At 37.6% G+C, this 25857-nt stretch overlaps 1 protein-coding gene across 1 annotated transcript; it reads left to right on the forward strand.

Moving 5' to 3' along the window:
- Positions 1-3695: 3695 nt before the first annotated feature.
- LOC107789386 (PLASTID TRANSCRIPTIONALLY ACTIVE protein 6, chloroplastic) lies at positions 3696-17842 on the forward strand. The gene is made up of 6 exons (XM_016611183.2): positions 3696-4232; positions 5271-5339; positions 5465-5569; positions 6165-6284; positions 17047-17136; positions 17228-17842. Exons 1-6 carry the CDS (start codon positions 3738-3740, stop codon positions 17342-17344), a joined length of 996 nt encoding a protein of 331 aa, XP_016466669.1. The 5' UTR covers positions 3696-3737; the 3' UTR covers positions 17345-17842.
- The last annotated feature ends 8015 nt before the right edge of the window (positions 17843-25857 follow it).

A 25857-nucleotide genomic window follows, 5' to 3' on the forward strand; every position in this document is an offset into this window, starting at 1 on the left:
CTTATGTATCACGATCGATCTTGTGGCTTCATATGGGAGTTTTGATCATGACCGAGGTGGCTTATTACCTGAGCAGTTCGTACTGGGTGAGACGAGATTATTAGATCTAGGATCAGTGCAGTCGGATTATATTAAGTATACTAAAGAGCAAAGATCATTATTTGGTTTAGAATGAGTTAAAGGTTCTTGTCAGAAGTATAGACTCAATGATTTGCTGACTCGACGGTTGGTTATGAATTTCTACACATATCTTCCGTCATGGCAGTATTGCGAGAGTTGGAACAAGACTTATATATATCATGAGGTGCATTGTGAGCATCAGATTCGGGGAATGTCGGTTATTATGATCAGAGAATGTTATTATGGTCCTGTGAATGATGTGGTGCATGGTAAGAATTCATTAAAGGCATGCAATCATGTTCTGGTACCTCGTGTAGTGATTGATATGGTGTTCATATATTGGAAGGAGGCGTGACAGAGAATTCCGGATGTTGGAATTGGGCTCTAAGCTTATTTGCTTGAATAAAAGGGAATATCTTTAGAATTGATCGAGCTAATGTACTCAACTGGGTTTTAGTAGCAGGGGTAGGTGCACGAGGTGTTAAACAGTGATTTCGGACAACTCCAACGCAGTTCTTAGCATGTTCGAGGATGAACGTATGTTTAAGTGGGAGAGAATGTAACGACCCGATCTGTCGTTTTGAGCTCTAGTGTGTCGTTCAGTAATTTGAGGCCATGAGCAGCTTCACTTCTGGTATTATGACTTGTACGCATGGTCAAAATTGAATTTCGGGAAGTTCGAAGTTGATTTGGAAAGAGAATTCTCATTTTGGAAGCTTTAAGTTGAAAGAATTGACTAAGATTGAATTTTTGAGTAAACGAACTCGGAATCGGGATTCGAAGGTTCCAGCAGGTTTGTATGATGATTTCGGACTTGGGCGTATGTCCGGATCGTGTTTTGGAAGACCCGGGAACGTTTCGGCACCAATTGTGGAAGTTAGCATTTTTGGAAGAATTTCATAAGTTTGGGTTGAAGTGCATTTTAATGTTATCAATGTCTGTTTGGGATTCTGAGTCTTGAAATAGTTCCGTATGGTGATTCTGGTATTGGGAGCGCGATCAGAAGTGAATTCGGAGGTCCGTGGCTCATTTTGGAGTCATTTGGCTAAAGATAGAAATTTACAGGTTTTTGAGGAGTTTGACCGGAATTTGACCTTTTGATATCAGGGTCGGAATCCAATTCCGGAAGTTGGAGTAGGTACGTAATGTTGAATGTGACTTGTGTGCAAAATTTGAGATCAATGAGACGTGATTTGATAGGTTTCGACATTAAATGTAGAAGTTTGAAGTTCTAAAGTTCATTAAGCTTGAAATGGGGTGCGATTCATGATTTTGATATTGTTTGATGTGATTTGAGGCCTCGAGCAGGTCTATGTTATGTTATGGGACTGGTTTGTGTGATTGGCCCGGGGGGGCCTCGGGTGTGTTTCGGGGTGGTTTTGGATCATTTCGGGCTGTTTTGCAATAGCTGATGCTGGTGTCTGGTGTTGTTATTCGCGTTCGCGAGGATCTTCTCCCGTTCGCGAAGAAGGATTTGGCTTCAGGGACTGTTCTTTGTGTTCGCGAAGAGATCCTCACGTTCGCGAAGAAGGAAATCTCTGTTGCATAGGTCTGACTTCAGAGGCTCATATCTCTCAATCTATAAGGAATTTGGAGATGATCCAAAAATAAAAGTTGTAGACCTTTGTGTCTAGTTATTAGAAAAGTAAATCATTTAGTATTTGGATTAGTGTACAAAAAGTTATGTCTGGTACACTACAGTCTGTCCCGGAAGATGAAGAAGAAATTTGTATTGTACAGGGCTGACTTTGGTAGCTTATATCTCAAAATCTATAAGGAATTGGAAGATGACCAAAACATGAAAGTTGTATATATTGGTATCTAGTTTTCAAAACATTAAACTATTTATCATTTGGAGTTTTGTAAAAAAAGTTATGACCATTATACTAGAGATTGTCTGAGAAGAGTTTGGAAAATAGTTTTTGGGAATTTTCTTCTTCGCGAACGCGAAGAAGAGTCGTCTGGGCAGTGTATAGGTAAAATAATTGATTATGTGCTCCTATTTGTGGGGGCAACGTACGCACGAGGTGACGAGAGTCCGTGCATAACTATTATTATGTTTAAGTCCGGGTAGTCTAGGACCCAAAAGCATGCTATACCTGAAATATTTGTAATCTTATTGACAACTGAAATTGCCTAAATCATATCAAATTAGTAAAAGAATTTCTAAAAAGGGTTAAACATCATTTTCTTAAATCGTTAAAAGAGAATTGACTTTTCCTTGGATAAATTTTTCTTGTTGAATTCTTAATTGACTGTTTGAATGTGTGTATCTATAAGTACCTGTATCACACGTATGATTCGCGAGCAGAGTAACTCTATTATTTATATTTGACCGTGTCGCACGTATGATTCGCAAGCGGGGTAATAGATGCATCTATGGTTCGCGTCATTCGACCTCTGGCAGTGCACAGTTTAAATATTTGTTGGATCGACCTATGCATGATTTGCACATGCTTGTAATGCTTTCTTGAGATTTACAAATTGATATTGCCTCCCTGGTCTGAGATAAATTGATAAATAATAGAATATGAATTTGGAGACTTCTAAATATAAAAAGGAATGTTTACTTGTTTCTTGACTTACTTGAGTTTATTACCGTTTTTAATAAATTCATGATTATTTGCATTATTAATATATTATTATTAGACCACTAGTAAGTGTCGAAGTCGACCTCTCGTCTCTACTTCTTCGAGGTTAGACGGGATACTTACTGGGTACACATTGTTTTTGTACTCATACACCACTTGTTGTGCATTTTTGTTGCACAGGTACATATATGTCTAGTGGCCTAGTTAGGCGCAACGACATGGTTGATATGGAGACTTAGGTGAGCTGCACCTCTCGAGACGACCCGCAGCCAGTAGAGTCTCCTTTAGAGTATTGTACTGTATTTTCTTTTCTGTCCAATTTGTATTCCAGACAGTTGTTGTATTACATTAATTCCTAGAAACTACTCATGCACTTGTGACACCGGGGTTCTGGGATGATTATGGGGTATTCTGTATTAACTTCTAAACATTCTTTTATTTATTTTGTAAAGATTATCTTTTACTAGCCAAATTGAAAGAAAATCATAGTTTTCACAATTATTTAAAAGAGAATTTAATTAAGTATTTATGATTGGATTGTCCGACAACGGTGTCCGGCGCCATCACGATCCTTAGTGGATTTTAGGTCGTGACAATTTGGGTTTTGGGTAGGGTAAAATCCAGTTTGGGATGTCTTAGTTAATGGTCAATCAGAAATAATCACGTGAAATTAATAAAATGTTAAAACAAATCATATCTCACTCGTTAGAATTAAGGGCACAAACATGACAGATTTTTAACGGTAGGGTCATTCTTAGCAATATAGGTTAACCAAGGGCATTTTTAGAGTGTCTGGCCCTTTTCCGCTTTGTAAACGATAACGTAAATAGCTAGAAAAAGAAATAACTGGTCTCAATCTGCTAAGTATTTAAAATTGAATGGGTTTTAATTCCCACCTTTTCAATCTGCTTTCCACTTCTGAAAAATCTTAAGGGGGCTAAGTGTCAAATCCAACAAAACTATGAGTATTGAAAGGTACAAATCTAATCCACTCCCCACACTTCCCTCCCTCTCAACTGAACAACCATGAGCGCTGCTCAGCTTTTCTTCCCGCTTCCACCAAACCTTTCAACCTTCTCCACTACACCTTCTTCACAAGCCCTTTTCACCATTTCGTTTGCTAAGACAATTTCCAGCAACCCCAATTCTGTTAAACAAAGTTTAACCACAAAAAGGAGGCGGGATTTCAGGGTATTCGCCGACGACGGGGATGCAGACGGGGGAGGACCAGATGATTACGATATGGACGAGGATGAGGTGGAAGAAGCAGACAATAAAAAAGATTTTGATGTTGACTATGATACCCTCTTAGGTGGTGCTTCTTTAACTGTTGCTGCTACTGGTGATGACATTGCGATGGTTCATAGCAGTAGCTTTGTGTTTACTCAAGGATGGGACTCCGAGAAAATCGTGGATTATAGAATTAATGAGGAGGAGTTTCATAAAATTAGCCTCCTTGATTGTGATTTCTTCATTCGTAAACCTCCTGACCCTGATAATGATGTTTATGACTTTCGTGAGGTTATTATTCTGCAACCCTCTTGTTCCTTTTGCTTGCATTTATCTAGTGTTGAGTACTAGCATGGTGCTATATTTTGCACATTGTATAGCCTTGAGAGGTGCATTATTTGAGTACTGTGCCTAGTGCTATGGCCGTAAATGTGTATTCATACAACGAGTGAAAAGTTAAAATACTTTGTTTTATTGATTTTTGACTGAAAAGGTTATCAAGGTTATGAGTTCTCAGGTTCAAATCCAGGCAAAAAATTCTAGGTGATTTCTTCCCATATGCTTAAGTTTTAGTGGGCAGAATTACGCAATACCAGTTCTGGTGGGAGGTAGCAGGTATCAATTGGAATAGTTGAGGTGTGCGCAAGCTGGTGCGGATACTACCGTCAATTAAGAAAATACAAAAGCATAGTTGTCTCAAGGGGGTTGGCCAGGTTGGGTCAGGGAGTAATAACCTATATATCCCTATTGGAATCTTAGCTATGATACTTGGTGACCATCTGGTCCAACCTTGATGGGCAGGATTACCTTTGGTAACTTGTGCTTGTGGGCTGGACATGGTGGCCGATGAATTAGCCAAGATGCACCTAAGTTGGCCTGCACGCCATAGATGTATTTAAAGAAAAATATGGGTTTGTCTTACCATGTCACATGGACTCAAATATAGATTTGTGTTTGGTATGTCAACGGAACATCCCGTAAACATAGTTCAATCTGAGCAAGTCTTTTAGAGTATTTTGAAGGATTGCACCTTGTATTCCCACACCCGTGTGTATGTTGAACACGGGTAGGTCAACGCAACCGAAAAGAACATTCTAACAAAGTTTGCAGTTTTAGGGGAACTCAGATACTGAAATTTGAATTTTAGTTCTTGTATTACTTTTGATTTCAAATGCCACTAGATTGTTTTCTTTTTCTTATTTTTATTTTATTCCCTCTTCCCGACCCTGCTGTCTGCACCTTGCTTTTCTTTCCGTTCCCCCATATGTAATGCTGGAGCATTTGAATAATGTGCTAGCTGATGAAGTGTCTTTTCTATTTTGTATGCAGATGTATGTTACGCCACCAGATACGGATATATATGCCATTCCCAGAGTTCTTGCACCAATGCCTCAGAAGGTATAGTGTTTATAATTTTATGGTTATGGATGCCATATGACTCGCATTTGAATACTTATGATTCATCTTACAGTAGATTGAGTATTTACGTAACTTATCGATCAAGAACATGTTTTATCATGTAGTATATTAGGTGTGCAATGAGTGATTATGGGTGCTACAACGTGACAGAGCCTCCCATTGATGCACCTAGAGATCCTATGTATAAATCAGAAAGGGAAGTTTCCAAGGTATGGATGTCTTCTATTACAACAGATTAGAACATTTGTTCTGTCATATGCTGTCTATGCATTTATTTTGCTAAAGATATTAAGCTTGTGAGGTAGTATTAAATTGTAAAGTCAAATGAAAGCTGGACAATTACATGGGATGAGCTTCGATGGAGACATAAGAAAACAAAAGAGGAAAAAGATAAAGAAAGGCAATTTTAACTTTCTTGCTTCATTTTTTTTGTCTCCTTTGCTTTTGGTTCTGTAGTGAGGCAAATCTTCCCCCTTAATCCTTTTTCTTTAATTGTCTTACGGAGGTCCTGAACTTTCTTTGCCATCTTTGGTGGTTATTTAAGAATATTTGTTCTTTAAGCCTTATATTGTGACCTCTTGTACTCTATCCATATATCCTGAAAACAATTCATCAAATATTTTATGGTTATATCACCCAAACATCACATTCCAGGACTTTTTGTAATGAGTCTATGGCATTCAAGTACTTAATCCAAAGCATTTCATCTTGGCTGGTATGAAAGCTCTGTTCAATTGAATGGGAGGATAAGAACACTTCCTCCTGCATTCTATGGGTTGTGTGATCAGTGTGTCTCTGTTGCAGGTATTCTTAACAAAGCATTACAGAAACCGCAGGGCTGGTGATCCAGAATTTGCTCTTGATTTTGAAGAAATATACGTTATTGATTCGAAAACCAAATCAATCACAAGAGCCAAAGTAGTGGTAAGGGATTGCAACAACTTTGTTCTATTGGTCTTTCTTCTAGATTTGCTAATTTTTTATGCATCAAGTAACTTACCTGATAAAGTGCTTATCATTTCGTGGACATAGCTTTTTCATTTTCATATAGCTGAATCTGCTCCTCTGAGTAAATGTAGTTCTAATGCTGAAAACTTAAAGTATTGGGTTGTTAGTACTTTGAATTTGAAGATATATGTTTAACAATTAACATAGCTCAGCAATCAAGTCTGACCAAATTTTACAGTGCAAAGGAGTATGGGAATTTAAGGAGGTGGTTGTGGTGTCAAGGGAAAGGGTTTAGGGGTCAGGAGTTTGGGTGGAAGTTTGTAAGGAGTAAACGGCGGAACTGAAGGATTAAAGTTTGAATTTATTTCTTCTGTTCCATGGAAGTGGGGGAAGGGTAATGCTGGGATGACTGTCTTGCACAGATCAGGGTTAAGTATTTTGTTTGCGATGGAGGAGGAATAAATTGATAATTACTCCCCAAAAACATGCGAGTCCTGAAAGAGCCATTTCCACTTTACTGATAAGGTTGGGATGACTGCGTTGCACAGGTTTCTTCTTTTTTTTTTTTCTTTTTTTTTCTTTTGCTAAAGAGCAAGAACTGATTACGACTCCCAAAAGAGCCATTTCCACTTTGCTGATAATGCCAAAGGATTTCATCATTTGAATGGGTGGGGTGGGGTGTTCAATTGTTGCTGAAGCCAAATGTATATAGTGTGAATAAGTCACAACTACTATACCAAAAATTATGACAGCCATCAAATAATAAATAAGACAATAAAACAACAATAAAAGGAACACCAGAATTTACGATGTTCGGCTAATTTTGCCTACTCCTCGGACACAACCAATTTTTTATTCCACTCCAAAAATACAAGTGAAATAATACTAAAGAGAGAAGATACAAATGCCTTAAGAAGATAAGAAGGCAAATGAGAGGTGTGTTTAAATCCTAAACATTAGGCCTCCTTTTATAGGAAAAAATTTCCAAACCCAAATTGCCACCCACCGATGTGGGATATTGTCATATTCAACAAATCTCCACCTTGGCAAAATTCCACATCTTCAATTCTCTCTCAATAACAAATTTTGGTTGTGTATTCATCTTCAATCTTCAGTGTTCAACAATGTTGATCAAATCCAAACAATGTTGAAACTTGACTGCAGTTACCACTTTTGTCAGCATATCAGCAGGATTCTCCGTAGTATGAATTTTCTTCACTGTGACTCCACCTTCTTCTATAATTTCTCGTACGAAATGATACCGAACATCAATGTGCTTCGTCCTTGCATGATAAACTTGGTTCTTCGCCAATTGAATAGCACTTTGACTATCACAAAAGATTGTGATACTTTTTTGTTCAACACCAAGCTCCTTTAGCAATCCCTGAAGCCAAATTGCTTCCTTCACAGCCTCTGTAATAGCCATATATTCTGCCTCTGTTGTAGACAAAGCAACTGTTGACTGTAAAGTAGACTTCCAACTAACTGGTGTCTTTGCAAAAGTAAACACATAACCAATAGTTGATCTTCGTTTGTCCAGATCACCCGCAAAATCTGAGTCACAATATCCAACTACAGACTGATTGTCTTCCTGCTCAAAAACTAACCCAACATCTACAGTATTGTGAATATACCGTAGAATCCACTTCACAGCTTGTCAATACTCCTTTCCTGGATTATGCATATATCTGCTAATAACTCCAACAACTTGTGAAATGTCAGGTCTCATACAGACCATTGCATACATCAAGCTACCAACAACATTTGCATATGGTACCCTTGACATATACTCTTGTTCAGCTTCATCATTTGGCGACATAGTAGTACTTAGCTTAAAATGGGGAGCAAGTGGAGTACTAACTGGCTTAGTCTTTTCATCTATGCCAAAACGTTGTAGTACTCTTTTCAAATATTCTTTCTGAGATAAACAAAGTTTCTTTGAACGTCTATCTCTTATTATCTCCATGCCAAGGCACGGGAGAAAATATGATATATTGATATTGTATGTGATGCAATACAAGAGGTGCTATTTATAGCTACTCTATACAAAGGGGATACTACTCCTATTCCAATGTGGGACAATTACATAGCTATCTCTAACACTCCCCCTCAAGCCGGAGCATATAAATCATATGTATCGAGCTTGTTACATATATAATCAATGCGAGGACTAGTGAGGGACTTGGTGAAAATATCTGCAAGTTGATCATTCGATCTCACAAACTTCGTAGTAATATCTCTTGAGAGTATCTTTTCTCTGACGAAGTGACAATCAATCTCAATGTGTTTAGTTCTCTCATGAAACACCGGATTTGATGTAATATGAAGTGCAGCTTGATTATCGCACACAAGTTCCATTCGACTGATTTCACCAAATTTCAACTCCTTGAGCAATTGTTTGGTCCAGACTAGTTCACATGTTGCCATAGCCATTGCTCGGTATTCTGCTTCTGCACTAGACCGAGCAACTACATTCTGTTTCTTACTTTTCCAGGACACCAAATTTCCTCCTACTAAAACACAATATCCAGACGTAGAACGTCTATCAGAAGGTGATCCTGCCCAATCAGCATCCGAGTACCCAACGATCTGCTCATGACCTCGATCCTCAAACAGTAATCCTTTACCTGGAGCCGATTTTATATACCGGATAATGCGGACAACTGCATCCCAATGACTATCACATGGAGAATTCATAAACTGACTTACAACACTCACAGGATAAGAAATGTCGGGCCTAGTCACTGTGAGATAATTTCATTTACCAACCAGCCGCCTATAGCTTGCAGGATCGCTAAGCGGCTTCCCCTGTCCAGGCAGAAGTTTAGAATTCGGATCCATCGGCGTGTCAACAGGTCTGCAACCTGTCATCCCTGTTTCCTCAAGAATGTCTAACACATATTTCCTTTGAGAAATAACAATACCTGAGCTAGATTGAGCAACCTCAATACCTAGAAAGTACTTCAATCTGCCTAGATCCTTAGTTTGAAAGTGCTGGAAGAGATGCTGCTTCAGATTAGTAATACCATCCTGATCATTGCCCGTAATAACAATATCATCAACATAGACTACCAGATAAATACATAGACATGAAGCAGAGTGGCAATAAAACACAGAGTGATCAGCTTCACTACGAGTCATGCCAAACTCCTGGATAACCGTGCTGAACTTACCAACCCAGGCTCGAGGAGACTGCTTTAGACCATAAAGGACCGACGCAAGCGACATACAAGGCCACGAGTCTCCCCCTAAGCAATAAAACCAGGTGGTTGCTCCATATAAACCTTATCCTCAAGATCACCATGAAGAAAGACATTCTTAATGTCCAACTGATAGAGGGGCCAATGACGAACTGCAGCCATGGATAGAAAAAGGCGAACTGATGCCACTTTAGCCACTGGAGAGAAGGTATCACTGTAATCTAGCCCAAATATTTGAGTGTATCCTTTGGCAACAAGACGTGCCTTAAGTCGATCAATCTGGCCATCGGGACCAACTTTGACTGCATAAACCCAACGACAACCAATGGTAGATTTACCTGAAGGAAGAGGAACAAGCTCCCATGTACCACTTGTATGTAAAGCAGACATCTCGTCACTCATAGCCTGTCGCCATCCTGGATGAGACAATGCTTCACCTGTAGACTTAGGGATGGAAATCGAGGACAATGAAGATATAAAAGCATAATGGGGAGATGACAGACGATGATAACTCAAACCAACATAATGAGGATTAGGGTTTAGTGTGGTCCGTATACCTTTTCGAAGTGCAATCGGTGTACTAGGAGCAGGATCCGCAGTAGGAGCCGTGTCAGGTGCAGGACGAGAACCAGATGGGCCTGATGTAGGGCGCGAACGACGATGATAAGTCAAGAGTGGTGTTCCTGTGGCTGGGGAACTAGGAGGGATAACACTGGACTCCTCAAAAGTTGGTATGGGTGAAACCTCTGTGGTTGAAGGTGGAGGAGGATTACTAAACTCCTCAAAAGTCGGTATAAGTAAGACCTCAGATATGTCATGGTGGTCAGCAGAAGTGACATCAGTTGTGAAGAAAGGTTTAGACTCGAAAAATGTGAAGTCAGCTGACATAAGGTACCTATGAAGATCAGGTGAATAACAACGATATCCCTTCTGAACACGAGAATAACCAAGGAAGACACACTTGAGAGCACGATGAGCTAACTTATCTTTCCCCGGGGCTAAGTTATGAACAAAACATGTGCTCCCAAAAACCCGAGGTGGAAGAGGGTATAAGGCTGACTGGGGAAACAATATTGAATGTGGAATCTGACCCTTGATGGGAGATGAAGGCATCCTATTAAACAAATAACAAGCTGTGAGAACTGCATCGCCCCAAAAACGCAGCGGAACACGAGACTCAATTAGAAGTGTGCGAGCAGTCTCAATAAGGTGCCTATTCTTTCTTTCTGCAACCCCATTTTGCTGAGGGGTATAAGGACAAGATGTCTGATGAATAATTCCATGAGAAGACATAAACTGCTGAAACTGAGAAGATACATATTCTAAGGCATTATCACTGCGAAAAATGCGGATAGAGACACCAAATTGGTTTTTGATTTCAGCACAAAAACTCTGGAATATAGAGAATAACTCAGAACGATCTTTCATTAAGAAAAGCCAAGTACATCTTGAGTAATCATCAATAAAGCTAACAAAATAACGAAATCCCAAGGTTGAACTGACTCTACTAGGACCCCATATATCAGAATGAACCAAGGAGAAAACAGACTCTGCATGACTCTCAACACTACGCGTAAAGGAAGCTCGGGTATGTTTCCCAAGCTGACACGACTCACAATCTAATCTAGACAAACTGGATAAACTAGGCACCATCTTTTGAAGTTTGGATAAACTCGGATGTCCTAAACGTCTGTGGATTAGATCTGGAGGATCTGTAACTAGACATGTTGTGGAAGGACTGAGCGAGTTAAGGTAGTAAAGACCTTCTGATTCACGACCTGTACCAATTGTCCGTCCCGTACTGCGGTCCTGCATAATAAAAGAATCATCAATAAAATATATACCACAATTGAGGGCACGAGTCAAACGACTAACAGATGCAAGACTAAAAGGACAACTAGGAACATAAAGAACGGAATCTAGGGTGATAGAAGACAATGGGTTGGCTTGTCCAACTCCTTGTGCCTTAGTTTGACATCCATTGGCTAAAGTAATAGTAGGAAGAGACTGTGAATATACAATATTCGACAAAAGTGATTTATTACCAGAGATATGATCAGAAGCACCTGAGTCCATGACCCATGGTCCAAGAGTACTAGACTGGGAAACACAAGCAAAAAAATTACCAGCAATATGAGTGTCAGTCTGGGCAACTGAGGCTACTTGTGGAGATGTTTGCTTACTTGCTCGATACTGAAGGAGCTCATTATATTCTTCTTTAGGTACAGAAAAGCCCTGGTTACCTGTAGTCTCGCTCTGAGCAACGTAGGCATTTTTGGGTGGACGGCCATTTAAGGAATAACACATTTCGCGAGTGTGTCCAAGTTTGTGACAATAAGAACACTTGGGTCTAGATCTCCCAAAACGACCGCCTCCTCGTCTATTCTCCATAGCTTGAGATGCCCGAACATCCACTGTCTGGGATGCAAGAACAGATGAATCAAGTATCTGTGATGAAATCACTGGGTGACTTGGTGCTGCAGCAAGGCGAAGTAATCGAGAGAATAATTCATCAACTGTAGGGACAGTCGGACTCGCCAAAATCTGGTCTCGTACTGAATCAAGATCATGAGGAAGTCCAGCGAGTGTAAGAACTAGAAACATTTTCTGTCGCTGCTCTTGTTGTTTTGACACACTAGCAGAAACTGACATCAATGTCTCAAATTCCTCCATGACTGCCTGTACCTGACCCAAGTAAGTAGACATATCTAATTCTTGCTTCTTTAAGTTTGTCATCCGTGATATCACATCATAGAAGCGAGATATATCATTAGTGTATAACGTACGAGCCTTTGCCCAAACCAAATAACATGTCTGGAATGGCCGAAACAAAGGCATCAACTTAGAATCAATAGAACGCCACAAGATGCTACATAATTGAGCATCAATTTTTGCCCAAAGCGCTATCGCCTTTTCATCTCCTTCGCTAGACTGTTTAATCAAATGATCTTGCACACCTTGACCTTTACTCCACAACTCGACAGATGAAGCCCAAGCTAAGTAGTTTGAACCTCCCATTAAAGGTTCCGAGGTAATCATAACATTAGAGTTTCCATAACTCATGCTTTTAGACCCAAAAACATCAATTCCCAAAGACATCTTGTAAATTATTACCAAATAAGAGAAATAATCAACTGTAATCCACTGAAAATAGAGTAAGGAACACTGAACCAGAATAGTAAACTACTGTAGCAGTTGGAAAGTTACTGTTGCAGTCGGAAAATATTCAAAGTGGTCGGAATGAAATAAAAACAGTAGGGGTAGGATCGGAATTACCAGAAGACCCAACTGTTCTGAAGGAACTTTTTCAAAAAATGGCCGGAAGTCAACTTTTTGAAATCACTATTCACGCCGGAAAAATAAAAAAGTGGTCGGAATTTGGTGTAACCTGGATGGGTAGGCTCGGAATTGCAAGGGAAACAATCTGTCCTGAAGAGTTGTCGCCAAAAAATGACCGGAAGGTGGCCCACGCAACGTTGGAACTTTGCCGGAAAATTTTCTTTGGACAGCTACAGTACCGCCGGAGATTTTCACTGGGATTTGGTCGCCGGACAGTGACTACTCTTGTGGTAGTGTTGGATTTTGTGCACAACACTGACCGAGACAAAGCAGACGCAAAACAACTTTGAAAGTCGCCGAAAAAAAAAGGGTTCCGGTGACTGATTTTACTTCCTGGAATCGCTGGAATTTATGCACAACGATAAATCTCTCACGATAGCTCTGATACCATGTGAGAAGGCACGAGAGAAAATATGATATATTGATATTGTATGAGATGCAATACAAGAGGTGATATTTATAGCTACTCTATACAAAGGGGATACTACTCCTATTCCAATGTGGGACAATTACATAGCTATCTCTAACAATCTCCATGCCAAGAATTTTCCTTGCCTCACCCAAATCCTTCACCTCAAACTCCTTCTTCAGTTGAATCTTCAACTTATCAATTTCTTCCGAATTCTTGGAAGCTATCAACATATCATCAACATATAAGAGAAGATATACAAAGGAACTATCTTTAAGCTTGCGCAAATACACACAATGATCGTATTTGCTCCTCTTGTACCCTTGCCGCAACATAAACTCGTCAAATCGCTTGTACCATTGTCTAGAAGATTGTTTCAATCCGTACAACGATTTTTCAAGTTTGCACACCATATTTTCTTTTCTAGCAACTTTGAATCCTTCTGGCTGAGTCATGTAGATTTCCTCCTCCAAGTTTCCATGTAAAAACGAAGTTTTTACATCCATCTGAACTAGTTCCAAATTCAATTGATCATCTTGCCTGTTTGATTCTCCACCATCGTCTTCCATTTGAGAAAAATTCCCAACATTTCATCTTTGCTCTTCATTGTATACACCCACACTCTTCGGGAAAAATCATCAACAAAGGTTACAAAATAGTGTTTCCCACCCAATGAAGGTGTTTTGGAAGGACCCCAAACATCAGAGTGTACATAATCCAAAATGCCTTTAGTATTATGGATCGCTGTACCAAATTTAACCCTTGTCTGTTTCCCTTTGACACAATGCTCACAAAACTCCAAGTTGCAAGCCTTTACTCCTTTTAACAATCCTTGATCTGATAGAGTTTTCAAGGATTTTCCTCCAGCATGTCCCAAGCGCATGTGCCATAGCTTGGTTGCTTCTGCCTCTTTGTCGTCACTGGATGTCACTGTCGCTGTCCCAATAACTGTACTGCCACGATAGCGGTACATATTATTGTTCTTCCGATTAGCCTTCATTATCACTAGTGCACTGGAGCATACTCTCATCACTCCATTTTCTGTAATGATTTTGAACCCTTTTGATTCTAGGGCTCCCACAGAGATGAGATTCTTCTTCAAGTCCGGTACATATCGAACATCTGTTAATGTTCTGATCATTCCATCATGGTTCCTTAATCGTATTGAACCAATTCCATATGAGGTAAGAGGGCTGTTGTCCGCTGTGTGGATGACTCCATATTTTCCTTCTTGAAAATCCATGAACCAGTCCCTGTTGGGACACATATGATAGCTACAAGCCGAGTCCATCAACCATATGTCTGATGATGTTGATGACTCTGTTGTAACTAATGAGAAGTCTGAATCATCACAATCAGCTACATTTGAATCCATAATGGCCTTTCCATTGTGATGTTTGGCCTTATTCTTCAACTTCGGACAGTCTTTCTTCCAGTGCCCCTTTTCTCGACAAAAGGCACATTCATCTTTGCTGGGTCTGGATCTTGACTTGGATCTTCCCTTCTTTGTCCTCGTTTGATTTTGAGGACGACCCCTCACAAATAGTGCTTCTCCTTCTCCGCCCTTCTGTTTTTCTCGCTTTCTTTGTTCATAGCTGTACAAAGCCGAACAAACTTCTCTGAGAGAAACTTCGTCATTTCCATGGAGTAGAGTAGTTTCAAGGTGCTCGTACTCATCAGGAAGTGACGCCAACAACGTCAAGGCCAAGTCACCATCATCATAAGTTGTATCCATATTTTGCAAATCTGTGACCAACATATTGAAACTGGTGATATGTTCATTCATCGTGGTACCAGGAACATAGGTGAAGTGAAACAGTCTCTTCTTCATGTACAATTTATTTTGACTATTTTTCTTCAAAAATTTATCCTCCAGTGCTTTCCATAATTTACTTGCAGAAGTTTCCTTTGTGTATGGATATTTCTGCTCTCTAGCAAGGTAGGATCGAATGGTACCGCAAGCAACACGGTTGAGAATCTTCCAATCTTCTTCTCCAATAACATCTGGTTTCTTTTCTTCAATGGCCAGATCTAGCCCTTGTTGAAAAAGGACATCTAGAACCTCGCCTTGCCACATCCCAAAATGTCCGGACCCGTCAAATATTTCTACCGCAAATTTCGCATTTGACACAATTATTGTCATAAGCGAAGATGCCAATAATGACGTATTGTTGACACTTGATGTAGATTCTTCTTGTTTATTGTCTCCCATCTTTGACACAAATATTATTTAATCTGACGACACAAATCAAGATTATTTCCTTTCTGGTGTGGAAGGTCAGACTAAGCTGCAACCACAGAGCATACTCAGACAGAACCTTGACTCAGTTACCAAGATAAATCTTTTCTGATGTGGAAGATCAGACTATGCTGCAACCACAGAGCATACTTAGATAATACCTTGGCTCTGATACCAATTGTTGCGGAAGCCAAATTATGACAGCCACCAAATAATAAATAAGACAATAAAGCAACAATAAAAGGAACACCAGAATTTACGAGGTTCGGCTAATTTTGTCTACTCCTCGGACACAACCAATATTTTATTCCACTCCAAAAATACAAGTGAAATAATACTAAAGAGAGAAGATACAAATGCCTTAAGAAGATAAGAAGGCAAATGAGAGGTGTGTTTAAATCCTAAACATTAGGCCTCCTTTTATAGGAAAAAATTCCCACCAAGTTTACTTCCCAACCGATGTGGGATATTGTCATAGTCAACATGCTCTAAATGTACATTTGCAGAGAAGTGCAAAGCAACTGTTTGGACTATGACTTAGATGCAGTGGCGAAGCTAGAAATTTTCCAAAGCTGTTCAAATTTAAAAAAAGTGAAAAAAAATTCCGACAAAGGGTGTTCAATATGTGTTATATACCTCTAAAACGTAATATTTTACCTATATACACAGTGCAATTTTTCGGCGAAGGGTGGTCAGTTGACCCCCGTTATGACCATGTGGTTTCTCCACTGCTTAGGTGCCCAAGCATAGTCTTCAGAGTGTGATAGAGCATTTTAGAAGGAGCTCCAAGGTTTTGAATCTCTTCCATCAAAGCTGCTTCCAAAAGGTATAATGTCTTCATCTGGAGCTGCTTTCCTTGTATCGACAAACAAGGACAGATTCTCTGATAAACTGGAGAATGTTGATCCTCTTTCTCGGTACTGCTTCTTTAGAACGTGTCAAGATTTCAGTAGAACAGTCAGGTGGGAAATAATGTCTTCATCTGGAGCTGCTTTCCTTGTATCGACAAACAAGGACAGATTCTTTGATAAACTAGAGAATGTTGATCCTCTTTCTCGGTACTGCTTCTTTAGAATGCCTCATGATTTCAGTAGAACAGTCAGGTGGGAAAGAATGCCCTACAACAACAGTTACCTTTATCCGTAATTTTGTTGTTGGACTCCACACTTCCTTCTTTTGTTTGCTCGATGGATGGACATAAAGCTGTTACCCTTACTCCAACTGCTAATTCTGAGTATCTATGCCAGTAGTAGACCAGCTATAGGAATGGAAGATTTGAACTTGAATTTGTCTTATCCATTCGGATATAGAATCTAAAGGACATATGTGTTAATCAACACCAATAGTGTGGGGATGTCTATGCCAACGAGTAAGCTATTAGCACGGTTGATTGAACTTGAACTTGTCCTATCTATTGAAACATTCGGATATAGTATGAAGGCATGAGATCCTGTGGTTTGACTAACTTACATGTTTTGCCTTTCCCAAATATTTATGGCTTTTGGTTGCTCTCTTTATTGTTAGTTTTAAAAGTTGATTTTTTTTTAATAGGTGACAGTTCCTGGAGGAAGAAACAGGGACAGAAAGAATGATTTGCTTGTCATCCGTGATAATGGGACCTCGTTCAAAATTATACCATCAGTGAGTACTCTGAACTCAAATTCTTACTTATCTTTGTATTATTGTGGCTGTCTTTCCATCTCTGATGAGTCGAGCATCATGTTACTTTTAGGAGGAAAGAGATGATCCAACCACTGTGATAGAGAAAGAGGAATGGAAGAAGTCAAGGCAAGACATGGAAAGACACCTTAGGAAGCTAAGGGACTTCAGTGTTTCAAATTGGTTTTAGTTGGTGAATGAATATCATCGTCAAATATTTCTGGGCTAGTTGGCCGTAGAATTGCTGGAAGAGCTGGAAGGGTTGAATACGCTAGTATCAAGGAAACAACTGGGTTGACATAAAATTGTTCATGTTGCTGATTGAGCCAATGGCTTCCAAAGTTCAGAATCGTAATCGTTCATCGTCAGTGCTAGTATTGACATGAAAATGATCACAGTATGAAGGTTTAGGATGGAGCTTAGGAGAAGGGTCTCTGCAAACTTGAAGCAATAGTATTATGCAGGGAAAGTCATCATGTTCGAAATAAAGATAGTTGTGCATGTTCTCTCCTAATTATGAACGCTGGAAGTAAAGGAGTACAGTGCAATGGAATTTTCTTTATTTCAGTTTTTTTAACAGAAAAAATTATTACTGTTTTTTAGTCAATTTGCTATTTGTAGTTTTAACCACTTCCATTGTCTCTTTAACTTTGCTGATGCAGTAAAAGTACTACCCCCTTTGTTCTAATTTATGTGAACATATTTGACTGGGCACGAAGTTTAAAAAAAATGATGACTTTTTGAATTTGTGTTCCTAAATAAGTCAAAAAGTGGTTCAGAGTATTTGTGTGGTTATAAAAACTTCTCATTAAGGGTAGAATTGGAAGTTTAAGCTAAATTATTTTCAAATTTAGAAAGAGGTTATTTTTTTGGAACGGACCAAAAAGAAAATAGGTTCACATAAACTGTAACGGAGGGAGTAGCTTTTTTGATTGAACATAATGGAACAGTTTAGATACTACCATAAGCTCATAACTAAATATGTAGGGACTTCATTATAACATTTTATGATTAGGTTGCATTAAGAGATTAATGGAATTATAACCATCAAATGTAAGATTTATTATGACACGCTTGTAAAACATGTACGGAGGCAACCTTACTAATGCCAACTAATAATTAAGATTTGTGATAGAATGAAGTTGTAAAAACTAAGATAGGCTGTTAATACTGCAAACAACGACACTTATCTCATAATTCCTATGGGTACCAAGACACCAAGTGAGAAACAAATAAAAAGTGTCAAATTGTTGATTCCGACGTATAAGTCTCAAGAAAGCAAATTGTCACCAAAACTATACTTCTATTATATCGATCATGAAAATCTAATTAATAAAGATATATAGAATATGGTCTTGCTTACGAATTACATAAGTCAGAGAGATATTCAATTCGACAAACTTGAGACTTCCTTGGCAATCCAGCTATTTGGAACTTTGTCTGAGTCTTATTAGTAGAAGAATGCAATTTCACAATTTGCAAAACTTCAGCATTCTCAAGATTATAGCAAAGCACAGAAAGCTAATCTTGGCGACCCCGAAATACGTCAATTGAAATGGCTTTGAGACATGAATAGACGCATCGAGGCACATGACAAGGTTCGCTCCAAATAATGATGTTATCATGAGAGCAATAAAACAAACTTTTACGCATCCATATATAAAACTAAAAAATGACAATCAAACATACACGAATTTAGTAGTATATAATCAAATTGAAACTTAAATAACTAATTTCGACATTCAATATATATAATAATATCAATATTAATCCTTGTTGTCAAAGTCGAAAAGTTTTAAAAAGCAGTTCAGGTATATTGGAGCTTTAAGCGCAAAAATATATTTGTAATACAAGAAAAAAATAACAAATTCCTTCATAATGTTTTCATTAGCATCTAATATATCTCTTAGTCGATTATATTTACTATTTAGTACCGCTTGATTCAAGATAGAATGCATGGGTAATAAGACTTGCCTTAGTGCCTTGCCTACTCTGAAGTGCAACTTAATTAAGTGAGGAGAAGCACCCTCCATGAGGCTTTTTGAGCTTTGAGGCTTAAGGGAGTCTTAAATGAGTGTTTGACAACATTGTATTAATCAAAGTACTCCTCAAAAATAAATTATAAAGAATCACAACTTGAAATGCACACTTCGATGAAGCGTATGACTTCATCCATATAGCGATAACTCCTTGCTTCGCATCACTTAAGCGACAAAGCAATGGCTTTTAATACCATTGTCTCCTATCTTAATGTAGAGGAACAAGTCACACATTTAGCAGTTAGAAGATGAAATTTGCAATTCTATTTACGAAACCTTCAAATCTCATATTCAACATAATATCATCATCCAATCAACAGTGTACTGCACTTCTCTTTACAAATGTCATGATTACCTCTTATTTTGATCTGTTAAAGATAAAGGTGTATGAGAATGGCATCAAGAACGAGTCAACCCCTTGTCAAAATAAAAATGGTACATAGAGGATACGCTAAAATAGTTGTATTACTATTCTCTTGTATCAAAGCCTATTCTCTTATATTTAAGTTTTAATATTCCAAAACATGTTATCAGAGTAAGAATCCACTGATAGAAATTCTATGTTACTGCTCTATATACGTTAACTTATAAAAGATTATATTAACGGAATAGATATTGAATAAAGGTAGCACATCGGGAATAGATAGATCATTATGCACAAATGACAAAATCAAACAAGTTAAAAGCAATTAATCAGAGAATAACAACATTAAAACATGACTGCGAATAGGAACTAAATAAAGAGAATGTTAGCTATCATAATTCAAATTCTTTTCATGCCTAAGCGTTGATGGACAGAGTTATTAATTAAGCACAAGCATTATTGAAAAAAAGGATAATGCTTAGTAAAAATAAAGAGAGTATTTTTTTGGTGGCGTACCGCAATACTTGGAACTGCAATATATAAATCTTCAACTTTGTGAAATGCTTGCATCAATCTGGCAAAAGAGTGGACCATCTGATCTTTCTTGTCATCTGAGAGTCGCATTGGAATTTTAGGATTGACATTTGCTCGAACTAAGTTTATATTCTCAAGTTTAGGTGTATTTATCTCCAAACACAGCTCACTTTTTTCCTTATCACTTCTATTGTCAAAGGATCCATCATCATAAATAGTAACTTTAAGCTTTTTCGAACTTATAACAAACTTAGTTACATTATCATACTCATCCCTTTCAACATAAAGAGATTGCAAGTAGGACGGGAGTAGACACAAGTAGGCAATTTCATTCGGCCATTCTTATAGTTTTGCAAATTAAGATGTTGAACTCCAATAGCAGTAGCCCAATAAAGCCATGGGTGAATATTTTCCTTATCACATATTTCCAAACAAGAGAGAATTTTTTCAACGCGTTGTGATACATCAAAACCATGTTAACAAATCGTGTTAGGACCGAAAAAGTCAGGTGTCATGCGGAAGCTAGTCAAGCAAACCTTGAACAACAATAAATCAGACAACAAAGAGAAATATACCAAAAGAGACACAAACATATAACGTGGTTCGGTCAACTGACCTATGTCCACGGAGGAGATGAACAATCCACTATATAAAAAGAGAGTACAAAATATCGAGAGAACAACCTCACGAAGAGGCAAACACAAGTGATACACTAACACTTGTCCCGTAAAGTTCTCTCCCTAAACAAGACTCTCAAGCCCCTATGACTACATTGTGGATGCTACGAGCCTCCAAATCTGATCTCCACCGTTCAAATCAACGATCACGATGTTATGAACACTCGATAAATATTTCAGCTCGATCCAACGGTTACGAATTGCACAACACGATTTGAAGTTGGTTGGTCGGAATAAAAATCTACAGCAACACAAATACTTTTCTTCTATCTTCTCTCTTGATGAAAGCTCTCTCAAAACCACTCTTATGTGCTTAAGTATTTCAAAGACTTCTACCAATGAGCATAGAATAATTGTTAGATGTTTGTCCAGATTTTCTTACCATAATTAGTTTTCCTATTTGTTGAAGGAAAGGGCAACTTGTTAGGACAGAAAAAATCAGGTGTCTTGCGGAATCTAGCAAAGCAAACCTTGAATGACGATAAATCAGATAACAAAGGAGAAATATACCAAAAGAGACACAAACATTTAATGTGGTTCGGTCAAGTGACCTACATCCACAATGGAGATGAGCAATCCACTATATAAAAAGAGAATACAAAATATCGAGAGAACAACCTTATATACGAAGAGGCAAACACAAGTGACATACTAACACTTGTTCCGTAAAGTTCTCCCCCTAAACAAGACTCCCAAGCCCTCAGTGGCTACATTGTGGATGCTACTGAATGAGAAGGACGGATCTTCAATTTATAGAACTTCAAATATTTTCCTACAAGAAAAGGGGCTAGCCAAATATGAAAGAATTATATTTTCCATCTAGGAAAAGAAAAACACAATTATGATAAATATGTTGTCCTTTCCTTTATGAGATAGAAAAACCAATTATGGTAAGAAAATCTGAACAAACACCTAACAAATCGGAAAAACTATGTTGTCTCCACTTCTTGTTAAAGCAATCGAAGTTCACGGTGTCAACATAGATCCATAGGTTTTTCCATCTTTTTGATACTAAACTTGTCCTCACAGCAGAATGACTTAGAAGAAAAGAAAGAATGTGACACAAAATAGTCTGGTAAGTCGCTGATATTCCTATCAATATTGTCGACAACCCTTGGTTTCTTATGGATGATTTCTTGGTTCACTATTAGAAATTCGTTAAATACCAACCAGAAAAACCAACTAATTTTAATCGGTTATGGTCAATTACCGACCAAAACGCGACCAAATATGCTTGGACGGTATTTTGATGGTCATTTTAATATACAGACTAACGTTGATCGGTATATTAAAACCACCATCTGAAGAATTTAAATGATTTACCGACCAACTTTGAACGGAAAAGTATTTTATTAATTTAATTTTATCGACCAAAGTTGGTCGGTGTATTTAATTTATATTTTTTTATTTTTTATTAATTATTAAAATTAACAAAAACCGACCAACTTTGGTCGATAACTGAAAATATATATTTTTTAAAATAATTAAAATTTAACATTACCGACCAACGTTGGTCGCTAACCTCAACAGTGCAGGTAACATACCGGCTAAAGTTGGTCGGTAATGTTGAATTCTGGGAATTCATTGTTCATTAACCGACCAACTTTGGTCAGTAATAGTCAATTAATTTTTTTTTTAAATAAATATCGACCAACTTTGGTCGGTAATTTTCGTTTTTTTTAAATTAAAAACCGACCAACTTTGGTCGTTTTTTTGGGTTTAATTTTGACATAAAATACATATTTTGGTAGCTACATTACCTGCCAGCATACCAATACAACAACAACAACACAATAACACAACAACAACCAAACATTCAATAAATACGTTAAAACTAACAAATTAAAGTTCAATTGAACATAACAATCCAAAACCAAGTTAAAACTAATTACAACAAGTTCAAAACTGGTTCTATTTGTCTAGTTCAAAGTATATAAAAGTCAAGGGGTATTTTGTACAACATCATTATCACCGTCTGATAAACTTTCATCTACAAAACGGTATAGAGAAGGGTCTTGTGGAGGACGGGAAGAACGATCACTGGGAGGAGGGGAGGAACGATCACGAGCAGCAGGACGGGAGGAACGATCACATGGAGGTCAAACCTCTGGCGATGACTCACGAGACCGGGGTAACGGAAAAGCTCCAGTAGATAGGAGAGTTCTGATATGAGCTTGCATGCCAAAGAATTGAGCATTTCTAACCCTTTCTCTTTCCTTGGCCGCTTCTAGCTCGGATGTGAGCTTTGTCACAGTCTCCCGCATAGTAGAGAGGCTCTCCCAATTAAGTTGCTCGCCTTTCCAGGAAGTCCTTATTCCTTACTTCTTACATTCCACACTTATAGCGATGGAACTTTTTAGTAGGAAGCCCGTATACCTTCCCCCATTTTGGACCGCCAACAGACTCCAACCATATTCTTTCAGCATCCTCGTCCAAAAGTTGGGTTGGCTCGCCCGATTCACCAGCTGGATGACTGCAAATGAATTCCTTTACGTTACTTTGGTAGCGATCCTATATTATTTTAAATTAAATCAGTATTTCAAAATTCTTATAAAAGTAAATTATAATACTTAAAGAAAATTGAAATCTTACATATGCAGTCGAGACCCGGTCATCGACCCACCTTTCTTGATTCATCTCTTTCTTCTTCTTTACAATATGCATCTCCTTGAATAGCTCATCATAGCTCATTAGACGCCCCAACTTCTTTTCCTGAAAACAAATTAATTTAGTTAATAAACAGAATAGATATACTTAGAAAAGTAAAATAATTTAAGCAATTACGTACCAATATTTTTTTATTGTCCCTAGGTTGATCGCACCTCCAGTGTGCAAGGAACCTCTTCTCAGATGCACGAGTTTTCTTTCCTTTTTCGCTCCTCTCTAAGAAGTCTGCGGTAAGCCATTGCCTTTGCAAATCATTCCATAAATTTTGAAGTAACCAGTCAGGCCTCTGGTGCTTCTTTCTAGCATCGGAGAAAGCATCCGCCAATCTCTTGCGAGCTTTATGATGAAAATTTGCAGCCACTTCCGCGCTATAGCGATCTTTCCATACACACTTGCTTTGTATTTCAAAAGTTAAATATTATATGGAAACATCATAAATATAAATTATTAAACTACTGAATAGAACATTTATACCTTAAATTGATTGAAAATTGGCTCCTTCAACGAGAATGGAAAATCAGTCCAAGTCGCATAAGGGCCATCATAAAGCTTGTTGATGGCATTGGTGATTATCCTCATAGTCTTATTACTCTGCTTGAACCTACAATTTAATAATAATTTATCATCAGGGTCGGGTTCTTTTAGGGATAGACTTGTGAAGATCCTAATTGGTATATATAATTTATCATCAAATATATCTATTTGTAAATTGATTCATCGACTTATAACTTACTTAGATGCATTGTTGAATATTAAAATCAAAATGTTTGACTATATATATATATATAAAACGCACGCTTCGTTGTACTACTTTAACTACATATATAGCATGTTATAGTATATGTTAGTGTATTCATTATTTGTATTACAAAAGTGTTAACATATTACATTTATATTATTTAGATAGTAAACATACAAGTGATTCAAAATCAATGTTGACCTAATAACCGACCAACTTTGGTTGGTTATTTTTCAGAAAATAAAATATACCGACCAAAGTTGGTCGGTAAATGCTTCCCCTACATTTACCGACCAACGTTGATCGGTAATTTTAAATATAAATTCTTTAAATTTTATAAAATATTTGAAATAATAATATAATTATTAAATTTTAAAAAATTGGATCCATATTACCGATCAAAGTTGGTCGGTAATATGAAAGTTTCTTTGACTAAGCAAGTATGACCAGCTCAGTCAACTTGTTGACTAATTACCGACCAACTTTGGTCGGTATTTTTTTTTTTAAAAATTCAGTTTCCGTCCAAACTGGACGGTTTTTGGTCGCATTTTTTGACCGAGCAATATTGGTCGAAAAATTTTGGTCAGTTTTTTGTATATTTCTAGCAGTGGTTTCTAAGTGATGCCATTGATTTGCTGGATATTCTATTGGTATGGTGGCCGAAGAGGAAGAATTTATTTGGGATTTAGGAAAATTGGAAAAGCATCAGAATTCAGAATCATACATTAATGAGGTCCCTTTGAAAAAGAAGGAAAGAACGGTATTTTTGCCGGTTAATTAGAATAGCACTCTACTCTAAATTCTATGCATTTACGTGCAATAGTACATATATGGTAATTACCTCTAAATCTTGGTAACCTATTAAAAACATTAATTGACCTGCTATATGTATCATTTGTTAAAATATCACCGGTAGAATTCTTCGCCTAAGCTTCGTCAACACCACGCGACCGTTAACCTGCTCACAGGAGATAACTCACCTATACACTAATCTTCTATATTAGTATATATTATTATATCTATCTATCGGGTGAAAATCATTTACACCCGTTAATTGCTTTAAAACTCAACCACTCCTCAATATTGAACAATAGTCATTTCCCCCTTTTATGCCCATTGACTTTTTAAAAATCTATTTTACCCTTACCTATCAACCTGTCTCTTCTACTTTTTTTTTTTTTTTTTTTTTACTTTTTTAAAATCATGATATTTTTCTATCTATATAGATATAGAGAATAAGAGAGCATATATGCATATGCATACATTTAGATACATACATATATACATACATATATAATGCACCCAATATTTAAATAACAATCATAAAAATGACGTTAGATTTTGTGATAAAATTATTAAAAGAATATTTTACTTATAATGTTAATAAACTTAAGTAAAACTCTACGGAGAAAGGTCAAAAATACCTCTCTACTATTGAATATTGTTCAAAACTATTATCCGTCATACTATACAATAACAACAACAATTCAGTGGGGTCTTACAAGTGAGATCTAAAGAGGATAGTGTATACGCAGACCTTACCCCTACCTATGAAAACATAAACACTATTTCCGGAAGACCCTTCGCTCAAGAACGTAAAAAAAAATGGAGAAATAGAGAAATAATCAAGCAAAAATAGGGGTATATGATAGAATGGTCCACCGATTTTTTTTGTAAATTTAT

This window comes from Nicotiana tabacum, chromosome 16, assembly GCF_000715075.1.
Source record: "Nicotiana tabacum cultivar K326 chromosome 16, ASM71507v2, whole genome shotgun sequence".
Classification (NCBI taxonomy): domain Eukaryota; kingdom Viridiplantae; phylum Streptophyta; class Magnoliopsida; order Solanales; family Solanaceae; genus Nicotiana; species Nicotiana tabacum.

Bases quoted from the DNA above. Each gene is read 5' to 3' on its own strand.
- LOC107789386 (XM_016611183.2), top strand. From the start codon at position 3,738: ATGAGCGCTGCTCAGCTTTTCTTCCCGCTTCCACCAAACCTTTCAACC. The intron at 5,340-5,464 runs GTATAGTGTTTA...TTTATCATGTAG, and splicing joins TTGCACCAATGCCTCAGAAG to TATATTAGGTGTGCAATGAG. The intron at 6,285-17,046 runs GTAAGGGATTGC...TTTTTTTAATAG, and splicing joins TCACAAGAGCCAAAGTAGTG to GTGACAGTTCCTGGAGGAAG.